This window comes from Takifugu rubripes, chromosome 20, assembly GCF_901000725.2.
Source record: "Takifugu rubripes chromosome 20, fTakRub1.2, whole genome shotgun sequence".
NCBI classification, from domain to species: Eukaryota; Metazoa; Chordata; class Actinopteri; order Tetraodontiformes; family Tetraodontidae; genus Takifugu; species Takifugu rubripes.
The window spans coordinates 557,081-582,064 of record NC_042304.1 but is presented as its reverse complement, the minus strand read 5'-3'; the positions used below and the strand labels follow the sequence as shown (position 1 = coordinate 582,064).

Below are 24,984 nucleotides of genomic sequence, written 5' to 3'. Positions count from 1 at the left end.
CAGTGGTGATGAGAGTGATTAGATAACAGCATCAACTCTCATTCCACTGTCAGCAGCTGTGAAGCTGATGGCAAACATGCCACTGATAATAACACCAGTTATTAAATGTTGCTTATGACGAGGCTCTTTGTAGTTACCACTGCAGATGTTGGTTCACCTATATCTGTTTTGTTGGCAGGTGGAGGCTGCTGTGAGCCACAGACTCTGCCCCTGTGAACCACAGACGGTGCTGCTGTGAGCCACAGATGGTACTGCTGTGAGCCACAGATTTTACTGCTGTGAGACACACAGTGCTGCTGTGTGCCACAGATAGCGGTGCTGTGAGCCACAGACAGTACAGCTGTGAGACACAGATGGTGCTGCTGTGAGCCACAGACCGCACCGCTCTGAGCAGTGGGAAATTCCCAGTTTTTAATGATGAAAGGTGAGATATCTCTGAATCCAACTCAATGATATAATTCAGAGGATTTCATTTTATTTATTTAGAATTAGAGGTGAGTTATGGGCTAGCCATGTTAGAGGGTAGATAAATATCCTGGCAGCATTTTCCAGAACCAGGTTTAATGGGTTTGGCCTCTTCTACTGTAAATTGCTAAACATGCTGTAGATCTCCCTGGAATCTTTCATAAGCTTCTGATTAAGTATATAAACAAGACTGACGTTAAGGAAGATGTTTGGGAGAGGATGGAAACACTCAATAGTCTTTCAGGAAAAGAGGACAAAAAGGAGATAGCTGGGTTTACCCTAACCTTGGGATGAGAGAGCTTGTTAGAGGATAAAGGAATCCCAGTCAGTGGAGGACAAGATCCTTGCTTCCATGCTTTGAATGAGGTTATGATCAAAGAGCTTCAGGTACCTACGCTATCTCCAAGAAAGCCCTGAGAGATGCCCTGGGCTGCTGCAGCATGCGCTCCGTCTGCCATGTAGACAGCTCATCATCCAGGCGGAGGAGGATATTATCATTGGTGGGAGATCCAAAGAGGCTGAAGACCAATCCACCAGCATCCTCAGTCCATTAATGGGATCTCTTATTCAGATTTAATCGATGATGCTGCTCTTCATGTTCCCTTGTATTTGTTTGGAGGTTTGTGTTACAGTGTGCAGTAGAAGCCTTGAGAGCATGATGTCACAGCTGTCCCAGTTCAAATTAGAACTTCTGTGTCTATTTTTAGTTCTAATTTTCAGCTTATTACATTACAGTAGGGTGTAAAGATGTACTAATGAGTACATTTCTGAAGACGTCCCCCTGAAAGTGACGAGGATGTTCTGCTTCATGCAGTGTTTCTATGACTGCCTCGTTCCTGCAGTCACAGAAGGTGATGGAGCTTGGAGCTTTGAGCTTTAAACATGAAGAAATGCACCAAATTTCAGGAAGGGCATTAAAAAGAAACCAGAGTCATAAACAGATGAGACACTGCTCTCAGGTCAGTAGGCCTCTCCTGTTGAGCTTTCTGGCTGGCTCTTTTAGCAGAAGCCATACCTTTCATCCTGCTCTCAATTTGTCCAGAGGAATATATAATAGTATATGTATAATCTTTTATAAGGCATCGGGGGAGCCGTGCGGCGCACATATTATAGTTCATAACATCCTTGCTCCTCTAAAGCCATTCCCAACCAATCTGGCAATATTCACAATCATAAAAAAGGGCTTTGAACGCATCCTGGGCTCTGTGGGACGTCTGTGTTTACGTCTCCAAACAGCAGATTTGCTGATAAAGCTAGTGTGGAGACTGAGAAGAGACGCTTGAGAAGGCTACCTGTGCTATAGACGGGCTACCTGTCCTAGAGAGGGGCTACCTGTGCTAGAGATGGGCTACCTGTGCTAGAGATGGGCTAACTGTCCTAAAGATGGGCTACCTGTGCTAGAGACAGGACCCTGGCAGAACAGCACACCTTCTACATGGGTTGTTCTGCAGCACAGTTCCCTGAAATGCTGTCGCCACCACATCTTTCTGGTGATCAAAGTTTTCATTCCGTTGATCTGCATGACTATGTGTGTGTGTGTGTGTGTGTGTGTTTGAGAACTCTCAGAGAGGTGCATGACAGGGCAGATCAAAGGAGGGGGGACAGTTTTGTCTGTTTATTGTCACATTATACAGCCGTGCCTTATTAAGACTTTAGCCATTAAAGATGCACTGTGGCTGCCTGTAGGGGAAGAACCTCCATCTTTGGTTTTAGCAAGGCCCCCTGACTTGTAATGTGACATTTAAAAGGTTATTTGGTTTTTTTGTATTAATTTATTTAGACATAAAAGGTTGGGCTTTCAGTGCAATTCACATTAATTGCCGTCTTGCACACTGTTGCAACTTTCTATGGACATGTTGAGACGGAGGTGTGAGGACTCAGAGCTGCAGATTCAGGCAGGTTCCTGCTTAGATGTTCAGAGTTTCATCATCACATGTGCTGGCCTGTTCGCTGTTGCCATCTTGGTCTCTGCATGGCAACACGAAGGACGTGTAATTGCATCAGACTCTGCATGGAGTCGAGGAAAATAGGTTCAGCAAGAAGATAACTGCATATTCATCAATATATGTTTTTTTTTTTAATGAACATACTTTTAAATGGATATCTGTCGGTGCGGCAGGGAAAATGGATGAGATACATCAACATTGGCTCCATTTACGTCTGAATTTGTTGATTCAACAGAGTTGTTTATTTTTGAATTTCAAATACTGGTTAATAAAGGAATAAATGTGTGAGCTTTGGCTTTGGTTTTAGTTACTGTAATATGGACAGGATGATCACTTCTATACTTCTTATGTTCTGAAAGGTGAAGGATCATCTCCAAGCACAAGGACAGCAGAAGACTGTCAGGTTCCTCAGACATCCAACATTTGGGCTGCATCATCAGCACAGCTGAATATTGTGGCTTCAGCAGATGCAGATGGAAGAGTCTGGAGAGGAAATTGGCCTCAGTGTTGCCATGCCAACACAGGAGCCACCGACCGTCTGAGGCTCTGCCCGAGGTGAGTGGTTTGAAGGCCCAACCGTGAGGTGTTAGCATAAGAACAGTTGATCAATAGTGGAACATTTTTACAAACTTTAATGAGCGAGAGAAATCAACAAAGAAAACAAAGACATGCAGAAATGTTTCCAGATTTTAGCTGAAGGTTTAATTGTTACTTGATCTGCTGGTGGGATGCAACAGAGAAAAGGAAAAAAGAATAGCGAATCCAAGCAACAAACCTATGTTTAAAGTATTGTTATCAAAGAATGATGGAAGACATGAATTTTTCACATCAAGCTGAAAGGGACAAAACACATCCAAGTGCCAAAAGAGTTTTACAAGTGAAGAGCAAAAAGAAAATGTCCATCACTTTCAAAAAAGGACAAGAAATGTAAGAAAATCAAAGAAGATAAAAATTGGAGGAGAAAGGGTAAGTTTGGATTTCCCTTGTCATGCAAATCAGTTTGGGGGGATGGGGTAGAAAAAAATACCTTCATCATCCGTGCGGTCACTATCACTTAAATCATCAGTGTGTTTCTTTGTAAGAGGACCTACAGGACCAAGAAGGAGAAAATGGAGGAAAACAGGGTGATCAAGAACACACTTTCAACAGCTTTCAAAAGATGCTCGCAAAAGATGAGAAAGTATGTCAATAATTAATCATTCAACAGCCCCTTTTCTTTGAAAAATCTTCAGATCACTTCACATCTCAACAGTAAGTTCTCTGCACAGGAATTATTTTAAGAAGTTTAAGGAGCAAGAAAAGTGGGACTTAAAAAATCTTGTGGCAAAAAATATTGAAAATGAGGAGACTGAGGGCGAACCTCTCAGGATTCAAAGACATAAAAGAGTTATATTAGATGCACGATGGTGTCATTTGGAACCTGGAGGAGAAGAACCAGCAGATTCAGGCTGTAAAGAAGAGAAAAACACTGAAAAGACAAACAAATGACACATTTCCCAGCATCATTTTGACATGTGTACATTAGCAGAGGCCTGAGCTCATCAGCATGTCTCTGATTTATGCAACCAAATAGTATTGTAATGCAGTAAAATTGGAATTTATGTGTAGATACTTTGAAATAGAGACCCCTTCCAGTTAGCCTAGCTTAGCATGTGATGTGTCCAGTAGGAGCGGCTCCTGGTGGACGATGCGGTCCAGATCAGGCCTGGCTGGCTACTGCATGGCCCCGTATTGACTTCAGGGAAAAGTGTCAGCTGTTTGCTGTTTTCATGTGCACACACACAGATCAACACTTTACACACCTGAAAACATGCACTGATTTAGCAAGAGATGCATGAAAAAAGGGTGGATACATACACGCGCACACACACATACACACACACACACACACACACACACAGGGCAGTGATATAACACACCTTACAATGCCAGATGACCGCCTACAGTCACCTGAGCAGAGGGAACACTGTTCCATTTCCTCCAAACCATCATTGCTGGAATCCAAGCTTATAACAACTGTTACTACTACTGTTATTACCACTGTCCCGGGCTTTCTGTGTGTGGATAACCGTTTCTGCTTACTGAATGGTCAAGAAAGCCTCAGAAGGCTTCTGGTGCCCTAAAAGCAACTGGCTTATCTGGATGTTGACCTGCACTGAGCCATAATCACAAATGGGGTTTAGTCCAGTAAATGTAATGCTATAATAACACACAGTTTGTGACACAAACGATGTGTTATTACAGCCTGGATTTAACCACGCAAACAGGTCAGAATGCTCCTATTGGATCATTACTGCTGGGGCTGTTACCTTGCAGCTGGTAACTAGTTATTTAAGCCCACTTGATGACCTGAAGATCCTGAATGACCAGGTTCTTCCATCAGTTCAGATCTTCTTCCCTGATGATGTGGTCACATTCCAAGATGATAATCCCAGGATTCCTGGGGCTTGGATCATGAGAGTGGTTCAGGGACGATGAGACTTCATTTCACACAGGGATGGACCAACAGAATCCAGACCTCAACCCCACTGGGAACCTTTGAGATGTTTTGGAGAAGCTTTGCTCCATGGTGCGACACTCCCATCATCACTACAAGATATGGGTGAGAAAGGAACGCCACACTGGATGGAAATACACCTGGAAAGTTTATGGAAAGAATGTTAGGGCCAGTGTGTCCGTGATCACAGATGAAGGTGGTCCGAGCCACCATTAGAGTGGGTGACCGTGTTTTCTGAGCGTTTACATTCGAGATGGCCACTTTTATTGATACGTTTTCTGTGTGTCGGCAACATCCACCCGGACAATTTCTGGCACTGCTGGAGTCAAAGCCAAAGCTTATTCCAGTCTAATGTCCTATGGCCCTGTGTTTTGCAGAGGAACTATTTGGCTTCATCCAGCCTCATATTTTAGTTTAGCTGATTTTAAGAGAATTTAAGAGAAATAATGGAGGACTGGAGAATGCGTCTGAATCACCAACAACACTGAAGTTTGAGCAGGTTGACAAAGTTTAGACAGCAGAATGTGATTGACGGAGCACTAGCTACATGTCCAGCTATTAGAACTCTGTTTGACTAGAGGTTAGTGGGGATCAGCGGAGAAGACAGCTGTGTGACAGTTCACACACACACACACACACACACAGACACACACACACCAATCAGGTGTCAATTCTAAAGTGCCCAGTGACAAGGATGCCCCTCACACTGACCTACACTGCTGTGTGTGTGTGTGTGTGTGTGTGTGTTTGTGTGTGTGTGGCACAGATCCAGACCCATGGTGAAGCCTCAGCTGGTAACAGTGATCTTTGAAAAAGCTTATTGTTACTAATTCTGTAGTTCCAGTTACTATCCAGACAAATTGTCATACTTAGGGGGTCGTCTAATCATTAGGATAACATCTTAGTTATACTGTTATAGGCCAAGGCTGCTGGGGTCCACAAACATGATCACCTGACAGGCCTCTGGGTCATGGTTTCCTCTCCTCTCCTCTCCTCTCCTCTCCTCTCCTCTCCTCTCCTCTCCTCTCCTCCTATTTGTGAATTTTGTTCAAATTTTATATAAAGACAGCTTTAAACAGGATGAACACATGACTGTCAGAGACTTATGGTGGTGATGAATGCTAAAGGCTAAAGGCTAGGTCATTAACAGGTGGCCTGCTGCACCACTCATATCTGTGGGGTTTTGTGTTTTTTTGTTTTTCTGTGTAAAGAACTGCTGGACCAAGTGGGTAAAAATGACACGTTTGTGGATTTTCACAGTAAAAATTTAGGAGATGATTTGGATGATGTGTGATATGCTCTGAGGAGAACCGCTAAAGGGTTGCAATCATTGCCATAGTTACAAAAAATCCTCCATTGCCAATTAGATCATTGAGGTGACTGGCAGTCATCAGCTGCATGTGCCTGAACATGAAAGGTGAACATGTCATCAAAGCAGAAAATCTGTGAGCGTTTCAAACAAACAGCACTTTCTGCTCTCTACGGGTTGGCAGCAGTGCGGGAAGTCAGTCTTATTCACCTATTCTCAGACAGCCTCAGCATTGACTGCAGGTTGATGAAGAGGAATTTCATGCTCTCTGACACTTCGCAACAATCCATGATTCAACACGCACTCAGACACACACACTCACACTGAGTCAGCCCCTTACCACCACCACCCCGCTGGATGAGGTAATTATTGCAGGAAGGGAGAGTCCATGCATCGATCGTCCATTCAGCACAAGAGCTCCCCATACATACATATAGCTGTGTGTAGACATCAGTCACGGTTGCAGCAGCAGCATGGAAACACAGCAGCTTAATCAATCTCCAGTGCACATTAAAAAAGGGATCTAACGGAGCGAGTAGCTCAATGAGCCAAATAGGTAATCTACAACTGACCTTGGATAAAATCCCTACAGGCTATAAACTATAAATACAGATTCCATTGCCTGAAGTGCAACTGGGAGTTTAATACACTCCAGCAGACAGATGAGAGGAGTTAACAGAGGCCGTGATCACTGAATGTACACAAAAAAAACCCACTTGATCAGAATGTGACAACAGCCCCAATTTGCAGCATTTGTGCATTTATAATGTATATGGTGTAATTATACAAAGTAAATACTGCATTAGAGGAAAAATTATTATCCATGTTTTTAGATAACAGTCTATTGGTAGTTATAGAGTTTACGCATTATCGAAATTCTAAACATCTTCAGATTGTCTAAGGACACAGAAATATTGAGATGAACAAAACAAAATGATCAGGCAAAAATAAGAGGAAACCAACTAAATAAGAGTCTCTGAGGGCTTATATAGAAGCCTGTATGATGACATATTTATAATAGTCTATGACAGAATATACAGTGTATATGTGTGTGTGTGTGTGTACGTGTGTGTGTGTGTGTGTGTGTGTGGTTCTCCCAGTTCAGCAAGAAGCATCATATAATTTAAAATACTGGCACTTTTTTTGGTTCTTACACACTAAAAGATTAAATGCAGTAATAAGTCGGGGTTTTCAGGTTTACGAAGAACACATAAAAATGACAGAAACAGATACTATTTTGGCTATTTTGGCTTCGGCGCTTCACACCCAAAGAGGACATAAATCCAACAGAGTCTGCATCGGGCCTCCAGGGGCCTGCTTCACTGTCAGATATGTATGTTTGCAACTTTGTGGCCCCCTTAGTAGTTGCCCCCACCCCTTGAATCTGTCAATTCTGATGCCTTCCCCATTTTTTCATTGCGTCACATAACAGCACTGAACATACGCTGTTATAGCTGAGACGAATGTTCACGTCAGTCCATTCAGCCGATCTCTCGCTCCCTTCCCAGGCATGCGGCTGTAGTGGGAACCTTCCCCTACTCCTCTTATTCCCAGTCTACAGCTAAGAAAGCAACAGAGCCACACCATCATGGACTGGAATTTCTTTTTAAAGTGGACATGAAGACAGCTACTGTGTGTGATGGGGAACAGGAAGGTCCAAACACCAAAGAGAATGAAAACGCATGAATGTGCTGAAATGTCTGCTGCATCAGGGCTAAACGTCCTGTTTCCACAGAACTTGCTGCTTAAGCAGGACTGTGACATCAGACAGAAATATGAGGGTTTTCAAAGGAGGATATTAGTCAAGTGTCCTTGATGGGAGTTTTTATGTGGGAATGTTAAGCCTGGAACACGTCGACAAACTTCAAAGCTGCAGATCAAACAGGAAGTACATCTTGTACCGTGACGACTCTGCTAACTACCACAGCCGTTTAAAAAGAACTGGATCTTTAAAAAAAAAAAGGTTTCCCACTTTTTGAGTGTAAAACAGCCTCCTGTCACTCAGTGCAGCTGCAGATTGAATTGCTCAGCATGCAGACATCCTGGAGAGAGATTACAAATCAGCACTCTCAGCATAGCCGTTGTCCCAAATCAGTGTCTTCTGAAGCAAAGCCTTCATAAAAAGATGGTCAGAACAAGAGTCCTTCCATCAATTCAGTGTGGATTAGATTTGGCTGCTGTGCCAATTAGATGAGGACTGGAGTACAGGGAGAAGAGCAGCGCTGGTTAAGCAGCAGCTGTTTGTCAGCCCTGCGACTAGTGGAAAGATGGGAGGAGTTATTGGTGATCCAGGATATAACACTGACCCACAAACCACCTATTCTGCTGATATTTGCAGCAAAGCTCTTGGTTTTGGGTAGAGCTCACGTTAATTCAGCGGCGCGTTTCCCATTGCTCCTGCTGCTGATGTTCTGGTGTGTGAAGCAGCTCCACGCTGCTGTTAGATATGCAGAGCTTGATTGCCGTTACCAGTCGATGACGTGTGTTTGGCTCCATATTAGCGCTGTAGGAGGAGCCGGCTGTTTGTGCGTCGGCACTATCTATCTCCGGCAGCTATTGGTGTGGTGGTGTTTTGCAGAGGTACAGCCATTTGAGACAGGTTAGGAGCCTGGAGGGCACCTGAGTGCAGAGAGATCAGATTTGTTACAGCCACACTTCCATCATCGTGATGGTGTTGATTTTGTTGGACTGACTTGAGGGTTGAAACTCAGCCAAAGTGCTTTAGGAGACCCTGAGCAATATTTTCATCTGTCTCATGTTGTGTCAGGACTGCGTGTCTGCATGTCTCACATCAGATGAGACGTTGGGGTTCTTTTTGTGGAGTGACTCAACAGTCAGTTAAGGGAGACGTGTCCAGAGCATTTACCAGAGTCAAGCTGTTTCTGAAGCAACCCTCCTTGCCACATGCAGCAAGACTTGTCAACGCCGCTCCGTATTCAGCCCGTGCTGCCTGAAATGTGGCGTGACAGTCACTGCAGCGCTTTTAAACCCCAGTTTCTGACCCTACTTACACAAGGCAGAAGAATGAACTCTGACTTCTGCCTTTTAGAAAAACCAGTAAGAACTCTTGCAGTGATGGTTGAATTCGAACACATATGTGCTAAATGTCTTTATGTATGTGAAATAAACACATACAGGATGTACAAAAGTTTGAATATTTGCTAAATAACAAAGAATTTAAGTGGTTTCTCAGATGTTGGAGGCAGAGAAGTGAATTTGTTACAGCCTGATGCAGCCTGTTACAGCCTGTTATAGCCTGATGCAGCCTGTTACAGCCTAATGCAGCCTGTTACAGCCTGTTATAGCCTGTTACAGCTTGTCACAGCCTCTTACAGCCTGATGCAGCCTGTTGCAGCCTGTTACAGCCTGTCACAGCCTGTGTCAGGCTGTTAAAACAGTCTCCATGCAAGAGGCAGGAAACCAGCCCAGCCACCATCCTCATGAGCCTGTTTTAGTGTGGAGGAGAGTCCACAGAGACATCCTGAGCTAGACACCAGCCTGGCAATAAATAAATAAACAAACAAACAGTAAACTGCAGTAATGGTGGGTCAGGAGATAAAATGGTTGATTTGACTAATAAAAGAGACTCTGACATCATCATATCCCAGCAGGTTTGGGGCCATCATCCTCGCCTGCGCTAATCTGTTAGCTCGCTGACAATGAGACAGAGGACAACATAATTAGCTTCATTATAGGGCAGGAAATGCAATTCAAAGGCAATTTTTTAAGGGCAGAGAAGCAACAGTGCTGGGATTTACTGTATTCAGAGCGGTGTGCTTGCTGTGATTGTTCGGATTTATTGATGACGATGAAAGACGAACGCTTGGTCTCCCATTTCCTTTGCTTGCTGAAGATAACATCGCCGTCACAGATGGATTGTGGGTGATCTGGGCATTACTCCTACTTTCTATTCATTGTGAGATCCTTGTGGATTATTTTCACACCAACTGACATGAATGAAATGAAAGTATTTTACACCCTTTTATGCTTCTAGTATACATCATTTAGTAGATCAGATGGTTCATTTATATTCATGTTCCACAATTCTGATTAAAACAAAATGCTTGTGAAACTTACACACAACTGCTCTTGGGAGTGATAATGGCACTTTAAAACAATTTCATTTCTGCTTCATGTAATAACAGCAGATGTTTTTAATTGTTTTTGAGCCGTCACTGTATTTAAAGTGTCTATTATGCTGCTGCAGCAACACAGAAATTGAAATAGGATGAGATTTAGAAGTCACCAGAGGCCTGTGCTTTAGCCTGCTGTGCTCTGCAGCAAGCAGAAGCCACATTTTAGTGTAAATCAGCATCTTGCAAACAGCTCTGCTCTACCCTGACTCCTGACCCCCGCTGTGTGTACATGACGTAAAGGAGAGCTGAAAAAGCCAGGCCTCGGCGTCATGGTGACAAAACTAATTAGTGTAAAAGCCATGTGCAAGGAGCTGCGATGAATCCCTGCTCATTCCGGCTGTCCTGGCCTTTATTTTAGTCTTCCTAGTGATCCTTTCTGGTAAGCAGTCCAGCCCATACCACTTATTTATTCAAACTTATAGTCGTTTTACAGACAAGTGACATGTAAACAAGGAATTCCTTTTATTCATTCTGCAGTATTACAATTGTAAGTGTTTTGAGCTGTTTTGCTGATTACAGGTCAAAGAAAATTATCCATCATGCAACACCTCCAGTATCTTTAATGATTCTGGCTCATGGTCAGGATCTGGTTCTGGGTCTGGGTCTTGGTCTGGGTCCCTCCTGCAGTCCCTCCCAGACGGGATCCGAGTTAAAGACCAGGCCCAGAAGGCCAGAGAAAGAGGAGCCACACAGGCCTGTTGGCCATGTCATTAAAATAGTTTTAAGAGAATAAATCATTTAATTAACTAGATAATGGAGTAGATAAATATATTAGGTCATAAAAGAGTGTTAAAAATGGATACAATCAGAGGATTAAAATCAATTCAAATAGGTTAAAAATAGGTAAAAGTGCCGACAAGTTGGAGCAGAGTCCCTAAAAAAGATAGAAAGATAAGAGAAAGTTTTATAATTTTAATGTTAGGATCTTAAGAAGAGTACTTAAAAGTAAGAGTGAAAGAATGGAGTCTGGAGTTAGAGTGGTCATAAAAAGTGCTCTCTAAACATCACAAATCATGGGAAGGCATCCAAATGTCCATCCATATAATCAAGCCATGCTTCCCAAAAAACATGGTGGTCATTGGTGGTCATTTCAATCTCTTGGAGTAACTGCGCCCAATCTTATTTCTGTTTTATTTATTAATGGTTTCACATTAACCATGTTTCTAAGGTGGAATAAGAACATCTTTGTCCTATTAATGTGGGATTCGACACGAAGGTCTGGGTCCAGTACAATTCTGGGCTGATTTACTCCAGGGAGCTAATACTGTATTGACATGAAACTCCATGAAGGCCTTTCAATCAGTTTTAATGGTATTGACTCATTTGAAACAAAATCATCAGCAGTATAAATAAATTTAGGTTCAATTTCTACTCGAAATAACAACAGTTATATGACTTGGTTTTGGTTTTATGGACTCTGGTGCAACCTACCAACACTGATAAATGAACACACCTTTGGCTTAATTTTTTCACAGATGTATTTAAGCACTATCTTAGACTAATTTCCTGCAGCTGAAAGTGAGTATATATTTGTTGGTTGGGGTTAAGGGTGAGGTTTTAGAATTAGGGTTTAGGGTCAGGGTTAGTGGTTAGGATTAAAGGTTAGGGGTTAGGGTTAAGGGTTAGAGGTTAGGATTAAGGATTGGGGTTAGGGGTTAGGTTTAGGGGTTAGGGTTAAGGGTTAGGGGTTAGAGGTTAGGGGTTAGAGGTCAGAATTAAGGGTTAAGGGTTAGGGGTTAGGATTAGGGTGGTCATAGCTCAATCTGTTCAGAGCTGGGCTGAGAAGCAGAGGGCTCTCGGTTTGAGCCCTAGCACAGACAAACCATGGTGTTCTGGTGTTCTGGTAGTAGGGAAAGTGCCAGAACACCCTCAGAGCACTACTGAGGTACCCTTGAACAAGGAACTCTGGAATGAACTGGGGATTCATCCGGGAAGGGGACCTGCCTTCACCCCTTGTGGACCCTCCCCGTGACCCCAAGAGGGATGAAGTGGTTAAGGAGATGAGAGGAGACGAGGTTGGGATCAGGGTTGGGAGTTAGGTTAAGGGTTAGGCTTTAGGGACAAAGATGGAGACAGTTGAGGCGCAGGTTGGCAGCCCCTCACAATGCTTAACAATCACCTTTGTGGTTGATATAAAATATGTGAAAGTTGTTTTTTTTAATCATTTACACAATCTGTACTAGAAAATGAAACAAATCCTTCTTTCATAAAGCCCATCAGTGTTGTTGGGAGGTGTGTTGATCTACACATATAAAAGCATTGGGAAAGTCTGGAAAAGTCGTCTCATGCAGAAAAGGTCAAGTGCAGCTAATTGGCTCCGGGAGGCTGATGTGACTCGAGCTTAACATGAATCCTCAGCGCTAATTGCCTCCATCAAATAAAGAGATGCCTTATTGACAAGTGGAGCGGCAGGAAGACACTCTGCCATTGGCAACGCCACTGTCTTTCTTCCCTTTTTTCTATCTATTGACTGAGAATATTCTCTACCCTTGGATCCTCCTGTTTATACATCATTAGCAGCAGAGGTCTATCACTGATTATTAAGCAAAATCTCCGTTATGGGGGGGATGTCTGCTGGGCAGAGGGCCAGAGAAGGAAGCTGGAGGCTGCAGCAGCAAAGGAAAGAAGTCGGGTAACGCTGCTTGAGCCACTCGCTGGGATTTTAGACAAATGCTTGCAATCTTCTTTGATTTGACAGTCACCAACATGAGCGGGAGGGGGGCGCTCAGTGAGCCGGAGATGAACAGAGCCACACTCATTCTTTGCTAACAATCAGTCGAGGTGTCAGTCTGTCTTTCTTTCAGTGCTTGAAAGGAACACATAGCCTGCATTAGAGTCACGTGCATTCATTAGACATGGGGTTTTAATGCCAATATTTTCACACTCATCTAAAAATCAAAACGAATGTCCTCATCAAAAGCCGCAGATGTTGGAACTAGTAGTCACGTCACATTTAAGCAACGGAAATATTTTTTTTAAAACTACTGCTGACAAAACAACACAGGAACATTGAACAAAGCAGCTTATTTGATTGCAGCAGCCCAGCTGAACTCAATGTTTACTAGCACCACATTTTCTGCTCAGAGAACCTTTGAACCTGGACCCTCCAGATGTCCCAGCCATCATCCAAATAGGACAATCTGCTCTTTGCAGCATGAATGGGCAACATTTTGCCCAGCTGTTCGCAACCTCTCAACTGTTTCCTCTCAACGTTGGACCCAGAGAATATACAAGCGGACTGTAGATTGTAAGAAGCTCTGCCTCAACTGTGAATTCACGCTTTTGTTACTTCTAGGCTGGACTATTGTAATTCTTTATTATCAGGGTACTCTGTAAGAAGCCTCCAGTTGATCCAAAATGCTGCAGCCAGAGTTCTGACAGGTATTGACAAAAGAGATCACATAACTCCTGTAATGGTGTCGCTTCATTGGCTGCCTGTTAAATTTATAATAATTTTTAAAACCCTTCTTTTGACCTACAAGGTCCTCAGAGGCCTAGCTCCATCCTACCTGGAGGAGCTAGTGATGCCTTACCAGCTCAATAGACCGCTCCGCTCTCAGAATGCTGGTCTACTTGCGGTTCCCAGAGTTTTAGGAGTAGAATGGGGGGGCGAGCATTTAGCTACCAGGCCCCCCTGCTATGGAACCAGTTCCCTGTCCAGGTACGGGAGGCTGACTCCATCGCTACCTCCCTCTCCTCTCCTCTCCCTCTCCTCTCCTCTCCTCTCCTCTCCTCTCCTCTCCTCTCCTCTCCTCTCCTCTCCTCTCCTCTCCTCTCCTCTCCTCTCCTCTCCTCTCCTCTCCTCTCTCTACCCAGCCGACCATCAGCAGGAGGGTTTCCCTACATGAGCCTGGTCCTGCTCAAGGTTTCTTCCTATTAAAGGGGAGTTTTTCCTTGCCACTGTTGCTTGTCTGGGGTTAGGCCCTGGGATTCTGGAAAGTGCCTTGAAACAATTTTGATTGTATAAGATGCTATATAAATAAAGATTGATTTGATTTGATTTGATTTAACACACCTGAGAGGTCTCAGGTGAGCTGCGACTCCACTCTGTCTTCTCCCTCCTGCTTCTCTTCTTCTCTCCCACTTTTCCGTAACTCTCATTTGCAGTTCTGTCAGATATTACGTGATCAGACCCCAAAAGATGATCTCTCTCATTTGCTGTCCTCCTTGAAACTATCTTGGGCCTCAGAAGTTTGCAAAGATGCACATGTGTGATTCACTGTCGGCCGGCGCCCGTCTCCCGGATTTGTTGCTGACTGTTTGAAGCTGAGGGAGCTCCTCGGGGACAAGAACGTTCAATACCTATAGGTCTCCACAGTGTTTTCAGCAGGAATAACTGCAGCAGTACAGCAGACACACAACTACAGCTGCATGTGCTGCTGCCTGTTTACAGCTAGTCAGTCAGTCAGCAAGGCAGCAATATCGAGCCTTCAGCATGCTCAGACATCGTTTTCAAGAATTGAGCTGGATCAGGAATCTGCTGTAATGACGGTTCATCTGGGCTGAACAGCTTCTTATGATTATTCCAACAAAGTTGTCCAATCAGAGCTCTTCCAGGATCAGCGAGGTCATCAGAGATTCAGCGGTCAAACCTGAGCTGCTGCTGTTCCCTGATGTCAGACGTCTGATTAGGCTACTTCTTGAGGTCCCATGATAAAGCCTGAACTCATCAACGTATCCTGTTTAACCTGAGACTTTCCCATGTCCTACATCTGGACAACATGGCTGCTGCTGCTGCTTCCACATTGCTCCTCCCTCATCATGAGTTCGTTCTGTGTTCAGAGCTTTTGTCACAGGATTGTGTTGGTTTCCTGAGAGGAATTGAGGGTGAACCTCAGTCAGGAGAAGCTGAGAAGCCTTCGCTCCAGACAGATGAAAGAGAGGAAGTTTACAAGAGCATGGGCCCCTTAGAGCATTGCCTAAGAAGATATCATGAATTAATAACACTCACTTGAGATGTGAAGTTTCTTTTACCTCATAAATAAAAAAGCACATCTTGAATTCTTCATCTGATCACCTTCCACAGATGGATGTGCTGTGTTCTCACCTTCTCACTCAAACCTACAGCAGCATTTAAACCTTTATTTCCTGGCACAAATAAGCACCTCACTGATATGCACGTGTGGAAAGCTCAGCGTGCACATTGGACTGTTTGTGGTTGCATGTGTAATTTTCAACCAAACGTGTATCAAGATGATGTTTTTACTGGATCTCTGCCTCAGTGGGAGCGCGCCCATAGACGTTCTAGGGAACAGAGCGTGTCCCAGAACGGGGCCCCCACATTAGAGAGGTGTGTTCAAAGGCCTTGTTTGGCCCCCGATGGGAGCAGCAAACACGGCTCGTTTGCTGCCGCAATTCTATTTTCACATCATTTCAATTTCAAAGAGGTAGGGAGTCGTCTTCATGTAGGTTGGTTGGAATGTTTCTCTGGTCTGCAGCTTCCGTGCACGGATTCACTCAATCAAACTTCTGATTTCAATCGATTTGAAAGTGTCAAATGACTTGCATCTATTTAAATGCTCTGATTGAAATACGGACATGTGCGATGATAACTCGGGCTGTTCAGGCAGATATTCACATATGCTGCTGGGAATAGGAGACGTAAAACTAGAGCCATGCATGCTAGAATCATACTGTCCTCTGTGCAAAAACAGATTTACAGCCACAACATGGAGTCGTTAGACTGGGAGCAGCTCCTGGGTGTCTGCCCCATATCTGCCAGCATTTCCATCTTCCTCTCTCATTGCAGCAGTGAAGCAGATGCTTTCATGCCCTGCTACAAATCGCGCACTTAGCTTTTCATCAAAATTTCATTACTCCATCCAAGTCTCAGGTCTAGATCTGCAGAGCCTGAGGGAAGGGGAGGAGTCAGGAAACGCCAAACAGGAAGTGCTGGCCGCTGCTGCATCATCAATGTGAGGACCCTGATTATAACGTTGCACAAAAAGACTGTCACAAACAAAGACGATGAAGCCCAGAGGTGCAGAGACAGAACAGGTCAGAACAAAATTGTTTCCACGCTGATGCCACAGCTGCCTGATCAAACAGTCTTTGTAGATGCTTTCTTTCTGTCCACAACGGTACACTTACGCAGATAAGAGGGAGAAAATGGGCCTGATCCTAGCAATAGCAGCGAAGGCTTCTGTGCCGCTGCTGTGCAACTCCATTAACACCATTAGAGATGGATGTGGCGGTTGATGTGTTCTATTAGCACCTTTAAAGATAAATTATGTTAAGAATGTATGTTGAGGATCAAGAAGCCGCTAATAAAATGGGACAGCCTCTCACTTAAGCACACTTGGACATGAATTGTGCCAGGGTTTGGGATCAAACCAACAACCTTTCGTGAGCACCTGAGCTACCTGACCTCAGACTGTCATTTACTGGTGATAAACTGCATAATCCTATTGAGTTATTTGTGTGCCATCATTCTAGCCTCAGCTTAATAAATTGAAGGATTTAAGGCAGATTTACTTGGCGAGACCATCTCTTGTTGGAGGCAAAAAGTCTAAACCTTCTTGACAGCAGGAGCAGAAAAAGCGGTATTACCAAAGCTGAGTCGGAAACACCCTGGAGGAACATTTTCCCACCTTTTTCCTTCTGACTTGTTCTCTTTATTTCTAAAGCCAGTAGTCTGGCAGATGGAGAGGAAGGAGAATAATGAGGCAGACAGAGAAGAAGAGCAAACAACTTTCCACTAGACAGTCGCAAAGAGAAGATATAGTAGATCTTGTTATGACAAGAATGACTAAACGTGTGAAGCTGGAACAGAGGAAGGATTCCTTTTCTGTTTGTTGTCGACCATCATTTATTTATTTATTTATTTATGTATTTATTTATTTATTTATGTCCTTTTGAAGCAATGGGGCTTTCTACCGATTGCATATTTACAGTTGCATCATGAACCAGGCGTATGAAAGGAGACATTTTAAATAGATTCTACATTTTCACACTTTCTGTAGATTCATTTTCTGCAGTTCAAAGGCTTCCATTTCAAACATCTATGAAGGAGATCAGTGCAAGATCAGGGCTGGTTCACACCAGTGTGAGAATGGTGCTCTGTGTTCCCTCACACGAGAGATGGCTGGGATTGGTCTCATTGTGAACCATTGTGCATCCCTCTGGTCCCCATTTTCACACCTCTTTGCTGCTTACGCTGAAGAGAGAAGAGAAACTGGAGAGTGTGGCCTTGATATATCTCAAAGTCACAACAGTCCCTCCTCCCCGTGTGGCAAATATGGAAGTCAGCATCTGCTCTAGATGAAATCACATGGAAAATCATAGGAAACATTGCTAAAATGGTAAAGAGGAGCGGAGTAATCGACTGCACACAGTCAGACTGGGAGAGAATTCAGGCAGAAACGCTTTACAGATCACTGAAGGGTGAAGAGGAGCCACACAATGTGGAGCAGGGCTTTCCAGCACATTTCACCCAAACACCCCAAGAATTTAACTCATCTAACTACAGAAACACTGCTGCTGCTCTGCTGCTGTTGCTCTGCTGCTGCTACTGCTACTGCTGCTGCTCTGCTGCTACTGATACTGCTGCTCTGCTGCTACTGATACTGCTGCTGCTCTGCTGGTGCTGCTACTGCTCTGCTGGTGCTGCTACTGTTGCTCTGCTGCTGCTGTTGCTGCTCTGCTGCTACTGCTGTTGTTGTTGCTGCTGCTGTTGTTGCTGCAGTTGTTGCTGCAGTTGTTGCTGCAGTTGTTGCTGCAGTTGTTGCTGCTGTCACTGCTGCTGCTGTTTCTTTTGCTATTGCTGCTCTTGCTGCTGCTGCTGTTGTTGCAGCTGCTGCTGTTGCTGCTGTGGGATCTTTCAGTATCAGGCCTTTGATTGTAAACTGATGGATTGAAGACTCCACAACCAACAGATTACTCCATCAACTATTTTTCGAACTTTATGTATCTGGATGAGAAGAGCAAGATAGAGACAATAATGAAGCACTTTCTCCTTTTTTTCATATCTTTCCTGCTCCACTAAGACTAATGGTTCATCCTCAGAATTTGGGAGGAAAAAGGCACCAAGATTGCAGATCGATCCATCACCTCCTCTTTCAGGTGGCCACAACCACCAGTTAATAACCATCAATATCTACCCACTAACTACATCCGTGATAAAGTAAATCTCTCTCTCTATAATATACTATTATATTATATTATATTATATTATATTTTATATTATATTATATTATATTATATTATATTATATTATATTATATTATATTATATTATATTATATTATATTATATTATGTCATGATGATGGAGGAGGAGAATGAAGATGATGCAGATGATGATGATCATGATCTTAGTAGTATTGTAGTAATAACAGTATTTATGGATTGTTGGGTTTTTTTTATAACGAGTTAAGATGTTGATTTCAGGAGAAATGTTCAGCTTATAAGGAGCTGAGCTAATAGAAAAAACATGTATTCCAACCGAGTTTACTGATCAATCAGCACTTCAAAGTCAGCAGTTCCAGAGATAAAGAGAAAGGTTAAGATGAAGATCATCAGAGCAGCGTGTTCACAGTCTCCATTGTGATTGATGATGTTGTGAACAAACTTTTGTGCCTGACAGATTTTAACCATTGCGGTGAAAGGACAGCACCTCTATTTACAACCACTCTGCATAAATGTTGTTCCAATCTTGCTTACCTCCCATTTTCACCTGAGAGCTACGGCTTCTATGAAGAATCAGCAATTACAATGTAATTGCTAACTTATTGTCATGTCTATTCAGTTGTGAGTAATTACAGGTGACACCTGCGTGCTGCACGACCACCCTAAAGAAGCATTATTCTGAGCAGGTGGAGCTCAGGTGAATTCATCTTTTTACTGCTGCAGCTTGACCTGATCATCAACAGCAGCAGCAGCTGCAGCAGCAACAACAGTAGCAGCAGCAGCGATAGTAGCAACAGCACAAGCGACAGCAGCAACAGCTGCAGCAATACCGGTAGCAACAGTAGAAGAAACAGCAGCAGAGCAGCAGCAACATCAGCTGCAGCAGAGCAGCAGCAACAGCAGAAGCAATAGCAGCAGCTGCAGGAACATGATGTGACCACACGTTATCATCTAGCTGCTGTTTTGCTGTCTGTCCTTCCTCCACCGACAGGAGACTAATTGGACCTTCATGTCGTCAGTTGACTGAATAAAGAACAATCCTAGGATCCAGATGATCTGGATCTTGTACCAGGACCAGGATCCGATACCAGGACTGCTGTGGAGCTGCTGTGCTGCTCCTTGCTGAGCCGAACTGATGGAAGAGAGCATCATCAAGAGTGTTTCAGTTGAGAAGATGAAGTTCTAATCCTGTCTCTTGTTTTCAAGTCATTCTGAGCTGGTTCCTCATTGACTGTCTCTGCCCCCCTCCCCGTCCCCCATTTTCCACTGTAATTTTTATGACCTGGCCAAGGAAAGCCAAAGGTAAAATAGAAATGGATTTTTCTCATGCGGCCAAGCGTCCCAAGATGATTCAGTAGTTCATCAGGCAGAAATATAGAATCCTCCCCTCTGCTCATCGACATTTGCTGTAGATACATTAAATCGTCAACAGGAAATCGTTGCCGACTGCTTGGCTCTTTTCTGGGGCCCTGTTGCGCCCCTGTTAAATGTCGTTTCCAGCAGCAGCTACACTGACGTAAGCTTTATTTAACACGTTCAGACTGTGGCAGCCTGAAGGCATCGGAAGCAAATGGAAACGTCTTTTTTTTCATACTCATTTACGCTGAGTCATGACTGCATTTCTGACAGGAGATGGTCCCAGTGTGTGCCCTCAGCATGGAGACTTGTGGCCCCTGTGTCCTCTGCGGCCCTCGTGGCTCCTGTCCACTCTGTGGCTCAGACTCAGCAACAGCTCCGCAGCAATCCAAGCAATGGCTGCTGTGAATACACTCCATGACCTCTCTTCATAGACACAGAATCCATAATTTGAGGCTTCTCCCCGTGGAACTGGAGGCTAATGTCACAATTGTTAAATGTCTGCACACTCTCATCTCAACTTCTTCTCCAGCAGCATGAACACATGTCTGATCACAGCCACGGTCACTGACGCTCCCTCCGGTTCATGACTGGCAAACCAGTCAGTCAACACACTGCTGTGCTGCGGGGACGCCAGCAGGATGGTGCTCATGACACAAGGGTACGTCCCGCTGTTCCACTGTCCACTTTTCCCCTTGTGTAAATAAACCGATCTGGACATCAAATGTTGTGTGTTGTGATGGGGAACTGGCACATTCATTCATTCATTCATTCATTCATTCATTCATTCATTCATTCATCCATCCATCCATCCATCCATCCATCCATCCATCCATCCAGCCAGCCAACCGACTACATCAAACATCTGATTGAACTGATTAATGATTTAACTCCGGCCAAGGATATACGTTTGTCTCTTTAAGCCACGTGACTACTGTAAAGTTCTATGGACTATTGAGATCTGAGGCTGTTGCTGCATCTCTGTAACTGCGCACGAGGCATGAGCGATAGGTAAGCTGGACAGGATGGACATTGTTAGGTTGGACCAGCAGGTCCACATCTAGATTCTACCATCATTTAAAAGAAAATCCCAAAAGGAATTACACACACACACACACACACACACACACACACACACACACACACACACACCTAATGTGGAATTCATGGGACAGAAACAAGAAGCTCACAGTCTTATAAGTCAATATCCCTCTGATATCCCTCTGAAGCTTTAATCAAGCACTAAGCTCTGTATACTGCTTCATCTGTGCTCTTTAGCATTCCGCCTCAGCTCCTTCTGTCAGGTACATCCACCTGGCTCAGTCTAGGGCGTCTACCTGTCTCAGTCAGGTACGTCCACCTGGCTCAGTCAGGGACGTCCACCTGGCTCAGTTAGATACGTCTACCTGGCTCAGTCAGGTACTTCCGCCTGGCTCAGTCAGGGACGTCCACCTGGCTTAGTCAGGGACGTCCACCTGGCTCAGGTAAAGGGAGTTTTGATTGGAAGGCTGTGAATGATAATCGCTAGTGTTCTTTTCACAGGTTACAGCTGTTTATCATCACTGTTTCTCCAGCTCTGCTACCAAATGGAACCATGTGACTTCGGGTCCCAGCAGCAAAGCAGCTTCAACGTGTTCGTAGTTTTGATGGGGACCCAACAGTCAGCTGATGAGGAGAAGACGGCTCGCCGCCGCTGCTTAGAGGGTCGCAGAGCAAATCACAGGTGAATTTCAGCATTCTGATAATGATCTCTTAAAAAGGGTCCTTGTCCACCCCCCCACACACACATACACAAACACACACACATGCACACTGTCACCATGGCAACAGAGCAGAGAGTAAATCACTATGGTGATTTTCCCTGGACGTGTCCTGCATGGGAACGCTGTCTCTCCTGCTGCTGTGACAAACACACAAACAAACACACACAAACACACACACAAACACACACACACACACACACACACACACACACACACACCACACACATCACACACACCCACACACTCCCACCCAGAGTTTCTGGTGGCACAACAACATACATGTGTGTATGTCCGTCTAGCTGTGCCTGGTTGCCAGACGTGGTGACAGCAGCCTGGTCAAAAGGCTGTTTGTTAATATTCTTCCCACCTTCAGCTTCTCTTCAGCAGAGCTCTGAGAGCTTCCTGTCTGCATTTCTGCTGATTCCATTAACTGAGAGCAGTGTTTTGTGCTCCAACACTAATTTGTCTTTAAAGCTGCAGCAGACAGTTTGACACGCAGGAGGAGGCTGCTTGAAGAGTTTAAACCCACAAATCCTTCCGGATGACACTGTTAATTTAAATGTCTTCTCCATACTTTGGAAGCACGGCAGTGGTAAACATACAGATACACCTTCTCAACCTGGCTTTTCCAAACTTTGCTCCTAAATCAAAACAGAGTCTTGGAAGTTCAAGACATCGTGAGAAGGTAATTTGTCTCCAATAAAGGCTGATTTAGTGCTTTGTTGCCTTTGTGACGCTGCAGGATCACATCTTCAGCCTCCCTCCTCACACAGTCCTTCTGTGTTGGCAGATCAAAATTTATTCTAAGCTTTTTTCTTGAAGGTTAAGAAATTGGAAACACATCTCTTACTGTTTATTATAAATGTGCACTTACTCAACTGCACCTGTGACATATTTACAGGTGCAGTCGAGTGCAGCCAAATATTATTAACTGTATCCTGTAAGTAACTGAACCAAACACCAAACACTTGTGACTTCTATTTATTAAGAAGGAAATATTCCAGAACCTGCAGGGAATGGAAATGAACTGTTGTGGAAATTTCTAAATCTGTCACATTTACTGACATTAGTGATCCTGTTTATTGACGTGCACAGACTCTAAAATAACATGAAAAATGAAAGAAAACCAGCAGCATAATTTTGGTTTGGTTTTTTGGGGGGCTGCCAGACATTTATAAAAGAGCAAAGTTTAAAAGGGACACAAACTCGAGTCAACATTTTTGAAGCACGTGTCAACGCCGCCACCACGGCATGTCTGATCAAACACAAGCATTAAATAATTAAACTGCCAGAAAAATCAAATGTTGAGGTCTTCATTGTTATTACTATTGTTATAAACCTGTTCAAAGCAAACAGCCACCACAACAAGTGGGACTGGATGAGTCCCACAAGGACTGTTTTCTTTCAGCCTTCCCAGATGTGGAGGCTGGGCTTCAAAGCACTCGGACTGAATGAAGCTCAGGGTGTTTCTATCCTCAGCTTCCCTGATTTTGCTGCTAACAGGCAGCAGCAGCAGCAGCAGCAGCATAGATGTAACGCGAATAACAGAAGAATTGACTTGTTAATGATAAAGGACATGGAGGGTTACGCTATAGCTGTTGCTATGGTTACAGTTATGTCCGGTTATGCTTTCCCACCTCTGAGTTTTGGGGTCAAATTCATGTAAGACTTTTGTTTCGTGGGTGACCTACACCATAATGTGGCTCCAGATGTGATTGGATCTTATTTTTAGAGTGCAGACTACCTTTTAACTTCCATGTCCCCAGTCACAAGGGAAGCATTCCAGAACCAGGCTGAGCCAGGCGGACAACAACCGAGGTCTTTCCCTGGACACTCACATAGTCACTGATGTTTGTGTTCAGCTCAGCCTTGAACACTGAAGAAAGTGAGTAAAGAGGCCTCCAATAAATGCTGTGTGCTTGTATTGCTCTGAAGGAAGATCTGTCTGATTGTATATAGTGGTCCTTCAACTCCCAGAGTGCTTTACATTAGTGTGAATACTCCATCAGACCCTCTCATATAGTGTTGGCCACCACTACTGTAAAGCCCTCTACCTCAAAGTGCACACCTACTCTGATGAACCCATGTATTGTACATGTGCTGCAGTGCTGTGGGTGGTGCTGAGCAGCACACAGGGAAGGGGTGGGCAACCACCGCTGGTTCAGGTCCAATAGGAGAGAGAGAGAAGTAGAGATTGAGCGAAACAGCCCAATAGAATAGAGGAATGTGGATGTGGTCTAACAGTGTTCAGAACTGTGGGACACCAGACTGGCTTAGGTGACCCTAGAAGGGCCCCCTTCCCCAGATGGAGGGAGGGGGAGCCTCCTGACCTGCCTGGTCATTAGGCTTGGATGACGCCATGCCTCTTCTCCTCAGCTGCTCCTTAGAGTGACCAGGCAGGAGGAACACTTCCTGTTTTGTTACTTCACAATGAGCAGCAAATATGTGAGGCTGCCCGTCAGGGAAGCCAACCAGTCGCACACATTCTTATACCAAAGAAACAGCACCAGGAGCAGTTCAGGCACGGTGTCAGGCTCAAGGACACTTCAAAATACAACAATCAACGACCAGCGACCAAAGAGCACCTGAGCCACGGCTGTCCTCAAGAGCGAGGGAGAGGATGCGTGAAAACACTTTTGTTTTCATTCATGTTGTTTTCAGGTTTTCATCAGTGATAAACAGCCACTCAAGTTTCAGAGCTTTGTTTTTTTATCCCTTCAATCACATCACTTTTCTACGACCCAAACTACGAATCTATGATATTTTCCATCTGCAATGATTGTACTCAAAGTTGCAACTCGTAGCAGAAATGAGGTCAACGATGGAGCTGTTCCCTCTGTGAGGGTGCCAAGTGCACCTTCTGATGGCTGACTCCTCCTAATGAAGAGGCTGGCAGCATTAATCCCAGCAGCAGGATGACATTTCATTTCCTTTTTTTGGGGAGTCTCCATATGTTTTACCCAATTTAGAAGATGGGTAGGTTTGAAGTGTCCAGACACACTAAAAGCTCCGGTTTCTCTCACCTTGGAGAGACAGTTTATGAATAGTTTACATTTTAACACAACACGTGTTGGGACAATGGAACCCTAACCCTTTATACAATAATTTTAACGTTCAATGCTGATGTACGTTAGCTACATGTACTGTCGGCGTCTATAGAAAGTTTTTCTTTCTGATAAATGCATCTGCAGATGTTTTCAGTAGTCTCTATTTCCTGGAGTGAAAGGAGCAACTGGAGAAGTGAGGAAGCGTTGACCCTGGATCGGCCTTTTCTTGTCACTTCTTGTTAAAACTCTGCTTATTCAGGTGGCCAAGAATAAATTAATTATCACTTTGGAGTCATTAGTTTCACACAAACTCTCCTCCAAGTAGGAAAACAATCATGGC

The 24,984-nt window shown here is 44.1% G+C and overlaps 1 protein-coding gene across 4 annotated transcripts in view; it reads right to left on the bottom strand.

Moving 5' to 3' along the window:
- nlgn1 (neuroligin 1) overlaps positions 1-24,984 on the bottom strand; it is a 156,451-nt gene that overhangs the window by 90,244 nt on the left and 41,223 nt on the right. For 3 of the 4 annotated variants that reach the window (XM_029827575.1, XM_029827576.1, NM_001173491.1), the window contains 1 exon segment: positions 3,439-3,498. The exons of the other annotated variant lie outside the window; for it this stretch is intronic. In XM_029827575.1, coding sequence (XP_029683435.1) covers positions 3,439-3,498 — 60 coding nt within the window. 4 annotated transcript variants of the gene reach the window in all.